The 12,290-nt window shown below is 35.5% G+C and overlaps 2 protein-coding genes across 12 annotated transcripts in view; one reads left to right on the plus strand and one right to left on the minus strand.

The window, feature by feature from the left end:
* LOC135770099 (uncharacterized) overlaps positions 1–192 on the plus strand; it is a 19,452-nt gene extending 19,260 nt beyond the window's left edge. For all 10 annotated transcript variants that reach the window (XM_065279767.2, XM_065279769.2, XM_065279760.2 and 7 more), the window contains one exon: positions 57–192. The gene's annotated coding sequence lies outside the window, so the exon portion shown is untranslated. The remainder of the gene's footprint in view (positions 1–56) is intronic.
* h6pd (hexose-6-phosphate dehydrogenase (glucose 1-dehydrogenase)) overlaps positions 1–3,413 on the minus strand; it is an 8,203-nt gene extending 4,790 nt beyond the window's left edge. Inside the window, exons 1-2 of one of the 2 annotated variants that reach the window (XM_073815262.1) lie at positions 3,295–3,413; positions 9–670 (exon numbers count right to left, since the gene is read on the minus strand). In XM_073815262.1, the coding sequence (XP_073671363.1) occupies positions 9–650 (642 nt within the window). In that variant the 5' untranslated portion in view covers positions 651–670; positions 3,295–3,413. Of the gene's footprint in view, positions 1–8; positions 2,572–3,294 lie in introns of those variants that run through there. The other variant, XM_065279758.2, reaches the window with a different exon arrangement.
* Positions 3,414–12,290: the final 8,877 nt, after the last annotated feature.

Below are 12,290 nucleotides of genomic sequence, written 5' to 3' on the forward strand. Positions count from 1 at the left end.
ATAATTACCTGTTTCCCTAAATAGTGGTCAATCCTGTACATCTCCTCTTCTTTTAGGCTGCCCGACAGTTGTTTGGCGAGGAACTGGGCGCTATTAAAGTCATGCCCAAATGGCTTCTCCAGTACCACCCTTAGCCACACGTCAGCCACGGGACGACAGGTGCTGTTAATCTTTTCTGCAATGTCCGCGTACGTGAACGCTGGGACGGACAAGTAGAAGAGCCTGCCTGCTTCCACCATTCCCTCCTGCTCCATCTGCTGTTTGATGTGCTGGTTGAGCTTCTCGTAGTCTTCAAGGGTCTTCAGCTGGCGATACTGAGAGAGATGGAGAAACTGCTCTTTGACCAACGCACAGCGCTCTGCGGAGAGCTCCGGAGGGCAAGCCAGCTCCTTCAAGATCCCAAACAGCATGGCCGTGCCCTTCTCATCGGGCGAAAGGGCACCGGCGTAAAATGAGAAGGTGTGTCCTTTGCCCACCTGGTCTGCGTAAAGCTGGAAGAAGCCTTGCCACAGGTACTTCCTTGCCAGATCCCCCGTTCCACCCACGATGACCACAGACACATGACCTTGCTTAGACTCGCTTATATCTGTGTGACCTCTTTGCCAGTATATGATGGCCAATAGCAGCAGTTCCCATCTCATTCTCAGCATTGTAATGCCAAGCACCTTCCCTTGAGAAAAAAATAAGATGAATGAGTTATAAATGAGCCATCAATTAATTTTATGAATATATTTGAATGTTTCAAAACATGGATTCGAGTACTGCACTTCAAAAAGTAAAAAAAGTCCAAACCACTAAAACTACATTGATTAGTAGCTTGATTATTGAGTTAATTGGTTGTTTATGACTGCTTATAGATTTCACCAAAGGCTACACATGCAGGAACTCTGTAAAATGTTAACCTTATGCAAATATTTGTCTGATGATTACAATCTTCACAAAAGCACATGATGCTGCTGTCAACAGACTAAGATGAGACTTAAATATACACATCATAAAAAGAATTGAACATCTGGATGAAAATGATAAAAAGGAGCAAAAATTTAGATCACTGATTTATTTGCATCTACTACATTGTATGCTTTAAATGACTTTTTTATAACTTTTAAATATTTTGTTCAACTTGGTGTTGGCAGTTTAACATTTTGCAGTATTGGGACATCAGCGAGCGATTTCTCAGAACAAACACAAACCGTTATGTTGAGTTAAAATGAGTCATGTTCGCAAGTCATGGTGCTTCTAAATGTTTAACGGTTTTTTAACATCCTTGTCTGAAAAGTTAGGTCCTGAATAAGTGTAGTCCATTGAACATATGTTCATCATGTAATGTCAGTTTTATTATGGGACATTTAAGAGATAGTTAACTATAGTGTGGATGAAATGCCCAAGACGACATACGCTACTGGCATCCCTGAACCATACCGTTTACTCTCAAAATCAAGGTTATGCCAACAGACCCAAAACAAACACCACATTTACGGTAAAATGGACAGTGGTTACGCAACCCTGCTTCAAAGAGAAATTAGAGAAATCTTAAAAACCATAATATAATCCTTTGATCTCATAAGATAAAGATATTGGTAGTAATGTTTGTTGAAGAATGCAGATGAATCGAGTTTAAATGCCTATTTCAGCTATTGCTCACCAGTAAATTTACTGGACAGGGTTTAGATTAATTCAGGACTAGGCCTTAGTTATTTTAGGACATTTAAGAAGTTTTTACAAACATACCTTTGAAAAAAACATAAATGATGTGCATTTTGAGACCGAACAATGGCACTGATATATGTAAAGATACGTCAGTGCCAGATGTTTTTCAATTGAGCCAGCTTAAACATGCATTTTAGTCTGGGACTAGGATCAACCTTGTCCGATATGTAACCTGTGTGTGAAAACCCGGCTAGTAATTTTTGTGATTTCTGCAGAAATCATCCTAGATAATGTAAAGAACATTGTGTGAAAATATAACCTTGATATCTTCAATATTGATTGAGTAAGTTCATGTCAAAGATTGAAATCAATGATTGAAATTAAACTTTAATGCTCCTGATCTTAAAATGAAATTATTAAACTTTAGATTGGATTTCACAGACAGGGTCCCATATTGGTCCACACTACAGACCCCTGTTTAAAACACTGGGACTAAGTTAATACACTCCAATTCAGTGCTCCAAGCATCAAAAAGTTAAGAATGATGTTCTTACAATCATCTAATAATAAATCTAAAAGGATAAAGTTAAACAAGACACGTCTTGTGTTTTCCGTGGAGGCCAAAAAAATGAATACACACAAGCATTATGCTTATACAGACCAAGCACTGTTTGCTTATTTGGGTGTTACAATTGTCAAACATTCAGGCCGTGTGTAGCCTTAAAAAACACTTTACTTAAAGTCTATCTAGACAATCAGATTAATATAACAGAATGGACTACAGGTCATCAAACTCTTTCAGATGCTACAGTTTTTTTATTATAAAAATGTTTAAAAACTTGATGCATAACAGGAAGGACTCCCCCTATTTATAAACAAACCATAACAGTCTTTATAAAATACATTGCAATGTTTGAGCTGTTGTTCAATGTTTACCCTATTATCTTGAATGATAATTTCAATAAATAACTTTTGATAGTCGTTGTTGTTATTCAGAATTGCATTGGGAAGTGAGAGAGATAGCAAAACTACCCATGGTTTATTATAGTAAAAGCTAAGTATTCATTTGTGCACAATGATTACATCATTAGTATTACACAGTTTAACTACAAATATCTTGGTTAAACTGTTACCAATAGTGAGACAATAGTAAAGCTGTGGATACTATGGTTTAACAAAAAATAAAACCAGATGTTAGTTTTTAGACAGCTACTTCCGCTTGAAAAGTGAACTTGTGTTAAAGAACTTAAAAACAAATGTTGTACTAATGGTGACACGGCTAAGTTAACGTTATATAAACAGAAAGGTAACTTATATAATTTTCATATTTAAATTTTTTAGAGTGTAATATTTTAAATAACGTTAGTATATTCAGATATGATGATACAAATACTGCATCGAAAGCAAAAGTAAAACGATTTTGAAGACAATTACGGTTATAATAATAATTTGAGAACAGTCTTGTGTGTACACTCATCACATAGTACACGAACCGGACGTGACAGCACCTGCTAGTTTAACCTTTAATACAAATTTAACACCATAACGTAACGATATACAATCTTAAACGTTCATGTTTATATTAATACTATAGCCAGAGTGATAAATACATGCATTTGACACGAAGAGTTTGTGTGGACCTACCTAAATCACCTGTGGACGGTAAGGTGACAACACAAGCAGCGTGGACAAGCTGACAGCGACATACTGCAAACGTTTCCAGGAGGTAGTCACGTGATCACAGGCTGGGTTAGTCTTGTGGTTTAAAGACATATGTTAAAAATACAAAAAATAATATAAGCAGAAAGACGCATCGATCATAACACGGTGACTGTAAGTGCCTGACGAAATTTAAAAAAATATCTTTATTTGGTGTAAATCATAGACGGTGTAATTATGGTCAAATTTACAGATTGGGAAAATTAGAAAAAAGCGGTGATGTGAAACTAAACAATTAAATAGCTTTTCTTGACAGTACCGGTTTAAAGTCCGCTTTCAGGGGGTATGTTATCTGCACTGTCAAAACCTTTTAGTGTTCAATGTGGGTAAGAATGTGTTACGTGAAATTTAATGAGTGGTTTTATATCAAATTTGTTTTTGAAAAATGTTTTCTTTCCAATGACGATTTCAAGTCATGTTCATTCGTGTGTGTTATGTAAGTCGGTGTCCAGAAGGGGGCAATAGTTGCCAATAAAATATAAAATCATGCTTTAAACACACAGATAAGAGATGCTGGACTGCTGATTTCATAATAGTTTGAGCAATGAGCTTTCATCAGTGTGATCTTGAAGATAATATACTTATCAGTGTGTACATATGAGTGTATTCCTCTTTTTAGCATTGCTCTTTGTTTCTTGAGAGGGGGGGGGGAGCGAAACTGAGACAGGGAGTGAGAGAGAGAGTGCATTTGACTCGAGTGAGAGCGAGAGACAGTTATAAAGAAGAGAGAGAGAGAGAGAGAGAGAGAGAGAGAGAGAGAGAGAGAGAGAGAGACTCTGGGAAACACTGCACTAGAACACACCTTACACTATGACTATCTTGGGTTAAAAATCAGCGCATCAGGCGGTTTTAGTCTCGCGGTAAATGCACTTAAAGAGAAAGCTAGACGAGCATTCTATGCCATCAAAGGCAAATTTAAACAAACAGACATTCCTGCTACAGTTTGGTGTAAAATATTTGATAGTGTAATTATGCCCATAGCTCTGTACGGTTGTGAGGTTTGGGGTCCACAATGCCTAACAGATTACTCCAAATGGGACAAACATCCAATGGAATCCCTGCATGCTGAATTCTGTAGAAATATTTTAAGAGTTCAGAGAAGAACACCTACTAATGCATGCAGGGCTGAATTAGGCAGATATCCCCTAATAATACACATCCAAAAACGCTCCCTTAAATTCTGGTCACACTTAAACTCAAGTCCCCCGAACACACTTCAATATGAAGCCCTTAAAACTCAAGAGAAGAGACCTAAAACCAGTCCCATCTGTCAACTGGCTCTAAAACTCCAGACCAGCACTAATAAACGCAAACAAACCACAATAAACCAAATCATTAAAGAAAGTCAAACTTTATATTTGGATCATTGGGATAATGAAAGTAAAAACCAAAGTAAACTAGAATGTTATCGGGCACTAAACAGAAAATACAGTCTGTCAGAATATCTCTCCACTGTTAGAGATGTAAAGCAGAGACGAATCCTCACTAAATACAGACTCAGTGATCACAGTCTGGCAATAGAGAAAGGCCGACATAGACAAACATGGCTCCCAAAAGAAGAGCGAATCTGTGTCCATTGTGACAGTGGTGAGATCGAGACAGAGACACACTTTCTCCTTTACTGTGGTAAATATAAAGAGCTTAGAGAAAAACACTTTGACAAAATCTCAAAGCTCATACCAGAGTTTCATAGCTCTTCAGATTCAGATCAAATGAAGATGTTACTGGGGGAAGACAGACACCCATCAGCTGCTGCTAAATTCATTTATCAGTTACACACCATCAGAAATAATCCACAGCCCTGATCTTGTACAGTATTTTTATTTTACCTCTCATCTGCCCCCATAAATGTACATTTGTATACTTCATATGTTTATATTTCAAAGTCTACTTTATATTGTAAATATCCTCTGATTCTATTTTATTTTATTTTGCAGTAGTACTTCATCCATCACCCAGCACCTTAGCTTAATTGCACCTTAATGTTTGTTAATATTGTGTTATTGTATGTTTCTCGTTTTATGTATAATGCTTTGGCAATATTGTAAGTGACACAATCATGCCAATAAAGTTCTTTAAATTGAAAATTGAAAATTGAGAGAGAGAGAGAGAGAGAGAGAGAGAGAGAGAGAGAGAGAGCACTATGTTTCATCTAGCAAGCATCAAATAAAATGAGCATGATATTTGGTTATTTAAGATGTTACATTGACTATATTACCAATATTATAGTAAATCACCGACCAATAAAATCCAAGAAGTAAAAATCTTTTTTTTTTTTTTAAATAAGAAAAGTAAAAAAAAAGTTTTGAGCTGCTTTGGCAGCATTTGGACATTGGATAGAGATCTTGGTCTAGAGACCTCTTAATAATTATATGTGACCGTGATCTGAAAATAAATAGCTCTTAAAATCTGTCTCTGTTAAGTTATAAACAGTGTTGGGGGTAATGCATTAAGTAACCTGCATTACGTAATAATTTTACTTTTCTGAAGTAACGAGCAATGTAACCCATTACTTTTTAAATGCACACATTAATATTTGATAGGGATGCATGGATAGGATTTTTTTGGGGCCGATACCGATTTAAACAGACAACTTCTGGCTGATACCGATGCCTATACCGACATTAAAGACTTGTAAACAATACTAGTTGGTCTATTAGCTAGTTTATTTCTGCATCAAATTATTTTTTACTGAACATGGATTGGATCTAATTAACATTCAACTGACCAACATAATAAGAGAGGCACAAATTAAGCTAAAACAAATATAATAAGACAGCATGACAACCTTCAAAGGTGGTTTTGGCTATTCGGCATTTATTTTATTAACAACATTAACTCATTTTTTACATATAATGGATTTCTTTATGCAGTTAATTAATAAACAATCGGTATCGGCCTTTCTCGTGCTATTGCCGATATGCCGATGGTTTCAAATTCATCAAAAATCGGCCGATAAATATCGGCGGCCGATACATCGGTGCATCACTAATATTTGATTTACTTTTTTAAAATAAAGTAATGCAAGTTACTTTTTTAGTTTAATTAATTCGATAAAAAAATATGTACGGAATTAAACTAAACGTAGGAACAGTTTGAGTCAGAAACTGAGATGGGAGGCCAGAGCTTGACATTTTTGTGATGAAATATGCAATTTCTGAATGCAGAACTTTTCAGTCATAAAAAACACCTGCAAGGCCTGAAAGAGATCAAGCCTCAGCCAAGAAAAAGTAACACAAAAGTAACTAAAAAGTAACGTAAGCATTACTTTCCATGAAAAGTAACTTAGTAACGCAATTAGTTACTTTTTTTTAGAGTAACTTAATATTGTAATGCATTACTTTTAAAAGTAACTTTCCCCATTATAAAATCAGATAATCTAATCTAATTATGGTCGATGATAAATGTTATAAAAAATAAACAAATAAAAAACTCTGATAAAGTATTGCATTACCATTGCAAAGGTCGTAGTTTTGATTTCCCGGTAACACATGTACACATGTACTGATAAAAATATATAGCTTGAATTCCTTGAATTAAAGTCACTTTGGATAAATGCATGAGTGTAACTTTAATATAATTATGAAGTTATTGTGAAACTGAGAACAGCATGTTTATTTGAAAACATTTGGTGTGAATTGTTGCATTAATTTTAATGTGATAATTCAAGCTTTTATGAACAAGTCACACCGACCACAGAATTTACACAGATGCACATCCACACACACACACATGCTCACTTTTACAGCTGGGACCACACTAAAGTTGGCCTCCCATCTAGATCTCCAGTTGGGGTCAAAGTGAGATGTAAAATGTAAACAAGGTGACAGAAGTTCCTGTTTGTGTGACAAGTGTTTCGGGTGTAGCAAAAAAGTGTGTGTGTGCCATGCCGAAAAAAACCAGAGAGCTCAGCTGTCGCCTCTTTAACGTGCAGCCAATTGCGCTATGTGTGATGTGTGTGTGTGTTAAAGAGAACTCAGGGTACCAGTGGTTATTGCACCAGGGGTCTTATTGTGTGTGGAGTCTCCCACACTTCTTTCAATCATCCACGTTCTTCCCATCACCCCCTTCCTACTGCCACCCTGACACTTGCCTTCCTCGGATTTAAGTGCTTTGTTCCTTTAATTCCTTTGTTCTGACGCCAGCCCAGCATTCCAATCAAGCTGAGCATACAAACACATGCATATGAATGTGTGCCATCCTCTTTATTGGGCCTCTTCACTGACACACATTACATTTATCATCCCTCTGACACTGTGCCGGCTAATTTGTGGCTTTGCCTGCTACTTAAGCACTCAATACTACTAGATTAAGAAAGCGAATGGACCCTGTTAATCAAGTAGCAGATCAAAGAAACAGCATTTATAAGCTGAAAACAGTTAAACGGTGCTAAATAAAGATGCCTCTCTTGAAAACATATAACTGTTTGGTTAACTGAAGTAGGCCTACTCTGTGGGCAGATATATTTTGTGTAGTTGTTTGTGTTGTCACGAACAACTGATGTCGTTCATAGAGCATGTGTGCCAGTTTCATGTCAGTTGCATCACTTTGCTCCCCCTATTTCTTCTCACATAATAATAAAGTAATTTAAACTCAGATCAATATTTTATGTTAATTTATTTATTTATATGGCAAACATTTCGAGAAAACTCATTAAAACTAGGATAAAAACTATGTAATAACATAACTGTAACCATAAGAATTATGTTGTAAGAAAAGCATCTAGAATGCATAAAACTCTTGCTCTTTGCCTAAAATTTCCAAAATATCCAGCTTCCTAAAGTCTCATCCTAGACAGTTTTTTAAAATAGTAATGTAGAAATCGCCATCTAATGGGCTCTTATTGGCTGTTTTTTTTTTAAATCACCCATTAAAAAAAAAAAATGTAATTTTCTAATGAAAGACAATTATATTTTGTCTAAAAAAATAATTTCAATATTTAAACATACAATCACATAAATGTCGCACACCTGTGTGTGATAGATGCGTAGGAGAGCAGGACAAGAAAGTCCAAATATCAACAAATGAAAAGAGAGAAGTCCCGCACACTATCCAGTTGCAAAATAAAGAGTAGATTGCAATGTTTCGATCTCTCAATCTTCCTCAGGCATCAAAAACATATCATATGTTTGCAATAAACTCTTTATTTTGCAAGTGGATAGTGTGCGGGACTTCTCTCTTTTTATTTGTTAATATAAACATACACCTTCAGATTAATAGATTTTTACGATTATAAGAAACATTTTAGTCAAAGGTTATCAAAGGTACACTGTCAGAAAAAAAAAATTGTCAAAGATGGTCCCTAGCTGTCACTGTGGCAGTACCCTTTAAAAAGGTCATACACTGTAAAACCTAAAAGTTAACTCAACTCAAACCATTTAAGTAAACTGGTTGCATTAGTTTTAAAACACATAGATTTGAGTACTGTGAACTTAAACAAATTGAGTCATATGCAGTTATGCACTTATATTTAAGTTCACACAACTTAAATATAAGTGCATAATTGCACATGACTCAAGTTCACAGTACTTAATTTATGTGTTTTAAAACTTAAATGGTCTAATGCAACCGGTTTACTTAAATGGTTTGAGTTAAGTTAACTGTTAGGTTTTACAGTGTATGTACCATTTAGTTACAGAAATTTTAACCCAGTCTCACTAAATTACGTACCTATAGTCACGTACATTTTTTTATTATTTTTCGTGATACTGTCACAAATTTTTGCGTTTAATTCGTGACCGTATCACAAATTTCTGTTTACGTATCATTATTGGCTTTTTCCTATTTTCATTGTCGGTTTAGGGTGTTTGCGTTAGGATGTCCCTTTAAGTATTGGTTTATACCATTTTTTTTCTTATTTATTTTTTAATATTTTCTGTAAACCATTGTTGCCTGGCATTGGGTTGGAGTTGGGTTTGAGTTAGGATGTCATTTTATGTAAATCTAACTCTAAACCGAAGCGACAATGCACTCAAAAAATGAACTTGGTTGGAGTCAGTTTTACTAAATAATTTCTTGTTCACTTTACTTAACAAACACAAGTAACGGCATATGATTAATTTAACTTAGTAATTTCAACAAAAGACTGTGTCTTGTCAGCTTTACTTCAAAATTATTTGTTCAGCCAATATAACATTGTTGCGTAAAAGTAACAGATTAATAAAACCAATACAGACTTGCATCTCATTGGCTGATGATGCTGCAGTGTATTATGGGTAAATTGTTGTTCTGGCACCCTCTTGCAAAGTGTTGCACGATTAGATAGGTACCTGAGTAATAAGTGGCCAAGTATAAGTTAATGAACTTGATATATTTTAGAACAAAACAAACCAACAAACGGTTTGAAATGTTACATTGCATTTCAAATATGTTTGTGATATGTTTGATAAACTGTAATTAAATAAAGGTTGTATTGAGCAGCTGCAATCTGGTTGATTGGTTCGTTGTTATGGAGTTATTAAATCATTATTTTTAATTTATTAAATTTGATATTTGTTTTCATCAATTAAATGTTTCATAATAGTGACTTTACTAGGATTTCTTTAGTCCATGCAACATTTAAATTGTCAATTTTACACAAACTTTTTTAGTAAATAAAACTTACATTTTTTTGGTTGACATTACTTAACAAAGCTATGTGGAACCCACTTGACGAAGTTTTTTTTAAGTAAATCCAACTTTTTATTTTTTTGAGTGTGGTAAGAAAAAAGGACAAAACAGTTAAGTAACCAACACGCGACAGTATCACGAAAAATATTCTAAAATTTACGTGGGCTGGATATGTATGCTTTTGGTACCAATGTGTACTTTTGCAATGCATGGCGAATCGTACGTATTTTACTAGGTGGCTAAATTGTATTAATTCATACGATCACATTCATACATTTTTGTACAATTTGCCTTTGCCCCTTTGAAGTTGGGGTTAAAGGTGGGGTTTCGTTATTGTTTTTTATAATAATCATCGTACATTTTTTGCATGATTAACTTCATACATATTACATACAAATCAGCCAACTTGTAAAATATATACAAATTCTCGTGAGATCAAGCTGACTTTTAAATACTAGTATGAACTCTTTAGGTACAAAGGTGTACTTTTTGAAAGGGTACTACCCCAGTGACAGCTATAAGAACCAATTTTTGACCATTTTCTGTACTCATGTAGAATAATGAACAATAAGCCTACATTATAACCGCCTTCAGGATGCTATGAGCTGGTCCACTATGCTGTTGTGATGTCCAATCAGAATGTCAGAGTTTAGTTTGCGATACACTTTTGAAAATAAAGGTCTATATACATAGAAGAACCATTTTTGACTGTATGGTTCCATAAAGAACCCTTAATATCTGAAGAACCTTTCTATTTCATAAAAGGTTCCTTAAAGAGATGGTTCACCCAAAATGAAAATTCACTCATCATTTACTCATGTTGTTACAAACCTGCATACATTTCTTTGTTCTGATGAACACAAAGATATTTTGAGAAATGTTTGAACCAAACCGTTCGTGGACCCCATTCACTTCAATTGTATTATTTTTTCCTACTATTGAAGTAAATGGGGTCCACGAACGGTTAGCTTACAAACATTTCTCAAAACATCTTCCTTTGTGTTAATCAGACCAAAGAAATTTATACAGGTTTATAACAACATGAGACCGAGTAAATTATGAATTTTCATTTTTTGGTAAACTATCCCTTTAAACTACAAAATGGTGTGACAGAAGTTATTCTTTTAAGAACTTTTGATTGAATTATTTTTTTTGGAGAACCAAAAACGGTTCTTCTATGGCATTGCTTTTAAGAACCTTTTATATTTAGGAGTATAATGATTGGTAGGTTGTACTTTATTGCTTTTATTAATGTTTATAGTAGTGATATCCTCTTATAATTCAATGTTAGTGCACAAACAAACTGTTTGTCAGTAACCTGATACCTGATCAAACAACTAATGTTATTGTTCTGACTGAGACAGATATTCTATGAAATGATAATTATATTGAAATAACAATCAATTTCAGTATAAATTTACAAACAGTAAAGCCATTCATGATGCAGAAACACGACTAGTTTGGTTAAAGTTGCATTAAGAGAGCGTTAACTACTCGCCATATGTCACTGGCGAACATCCCGCAACAGCGGCTCCAGTAAAAGGATTCGTGTAGGACCGGCACTGTTAACAAAGCTTTTGAGGGCCAGACAGATTCAGCGGAACCTACAATGGAGGGCCGCCTCTGTATTTGCGTTTTTGGCGAGAGGTGGGGACGAGGGTGACGAGAGAGTGTCGAGGGGTGGAAGAGTTGAATGACCTGCAGCAGTGGTCTCACTAGAAATCTGTGACCCCCAGAGTAAAGGGCCAACCTCCTGGCGTGAAGTGCTTTGTATTGATGGCTGCGTGGAACAGGGTGGAAGGGCGGAAGGGGGGGTCGATGGGAGTGCAGAAGATAATTCAAGCCTCCTGCATCGCACATGGCCCGTGAATGAAAGGGTCCTCGGCTTTGTGAGGGCATCTCAATGGCTCGAGCTCCTCATTTGTTGAAGACAAATGTTCCTCTGAACATAAGTGTCTTGTGCTTGCACACTAAACAGAGCGAAGTCATTAATCATCTATTTTGTGTGGCCAAGCACTTGCTCCAAAATTAAAAAACGTACTCAATAGTTAAAGAAGTTCTGGCAAGATAAACAAGTGGCGTCTTTGTAAAAGCATTACATAATTCATACACACAAATACAGTATACTCAAAATTTTAATTGGCATGCTGGTGTAGTACACTGTCAGAAAAAATAGTCTCTAGCAGTGGCGGCCAGTGACTTCTTTTTTCGAGGGCACTCGATGCAAAATTCGTCAAAACTAACATGATCTAACAAAGTTTTGTGGGACAATCACGGATTTTTTGCAATTTTTTCCTTGGCATTTTCACGGA

The sequence above is a fragment of the Paramisgurnus dabryanus genome, chromosome 7 (genome assembly GCF_030506205.2).
Source record: "Paramisgurnus dabryanus chromosome 7, PD_genome_1.1, whole genome shotgun sequence".
NCBI lineage: Eukaryota > Metazoa > Chordata > Actinopteri > Cypriniformes > Cobitidae > Paramisgurnus > Paramisgurnus dabryanus.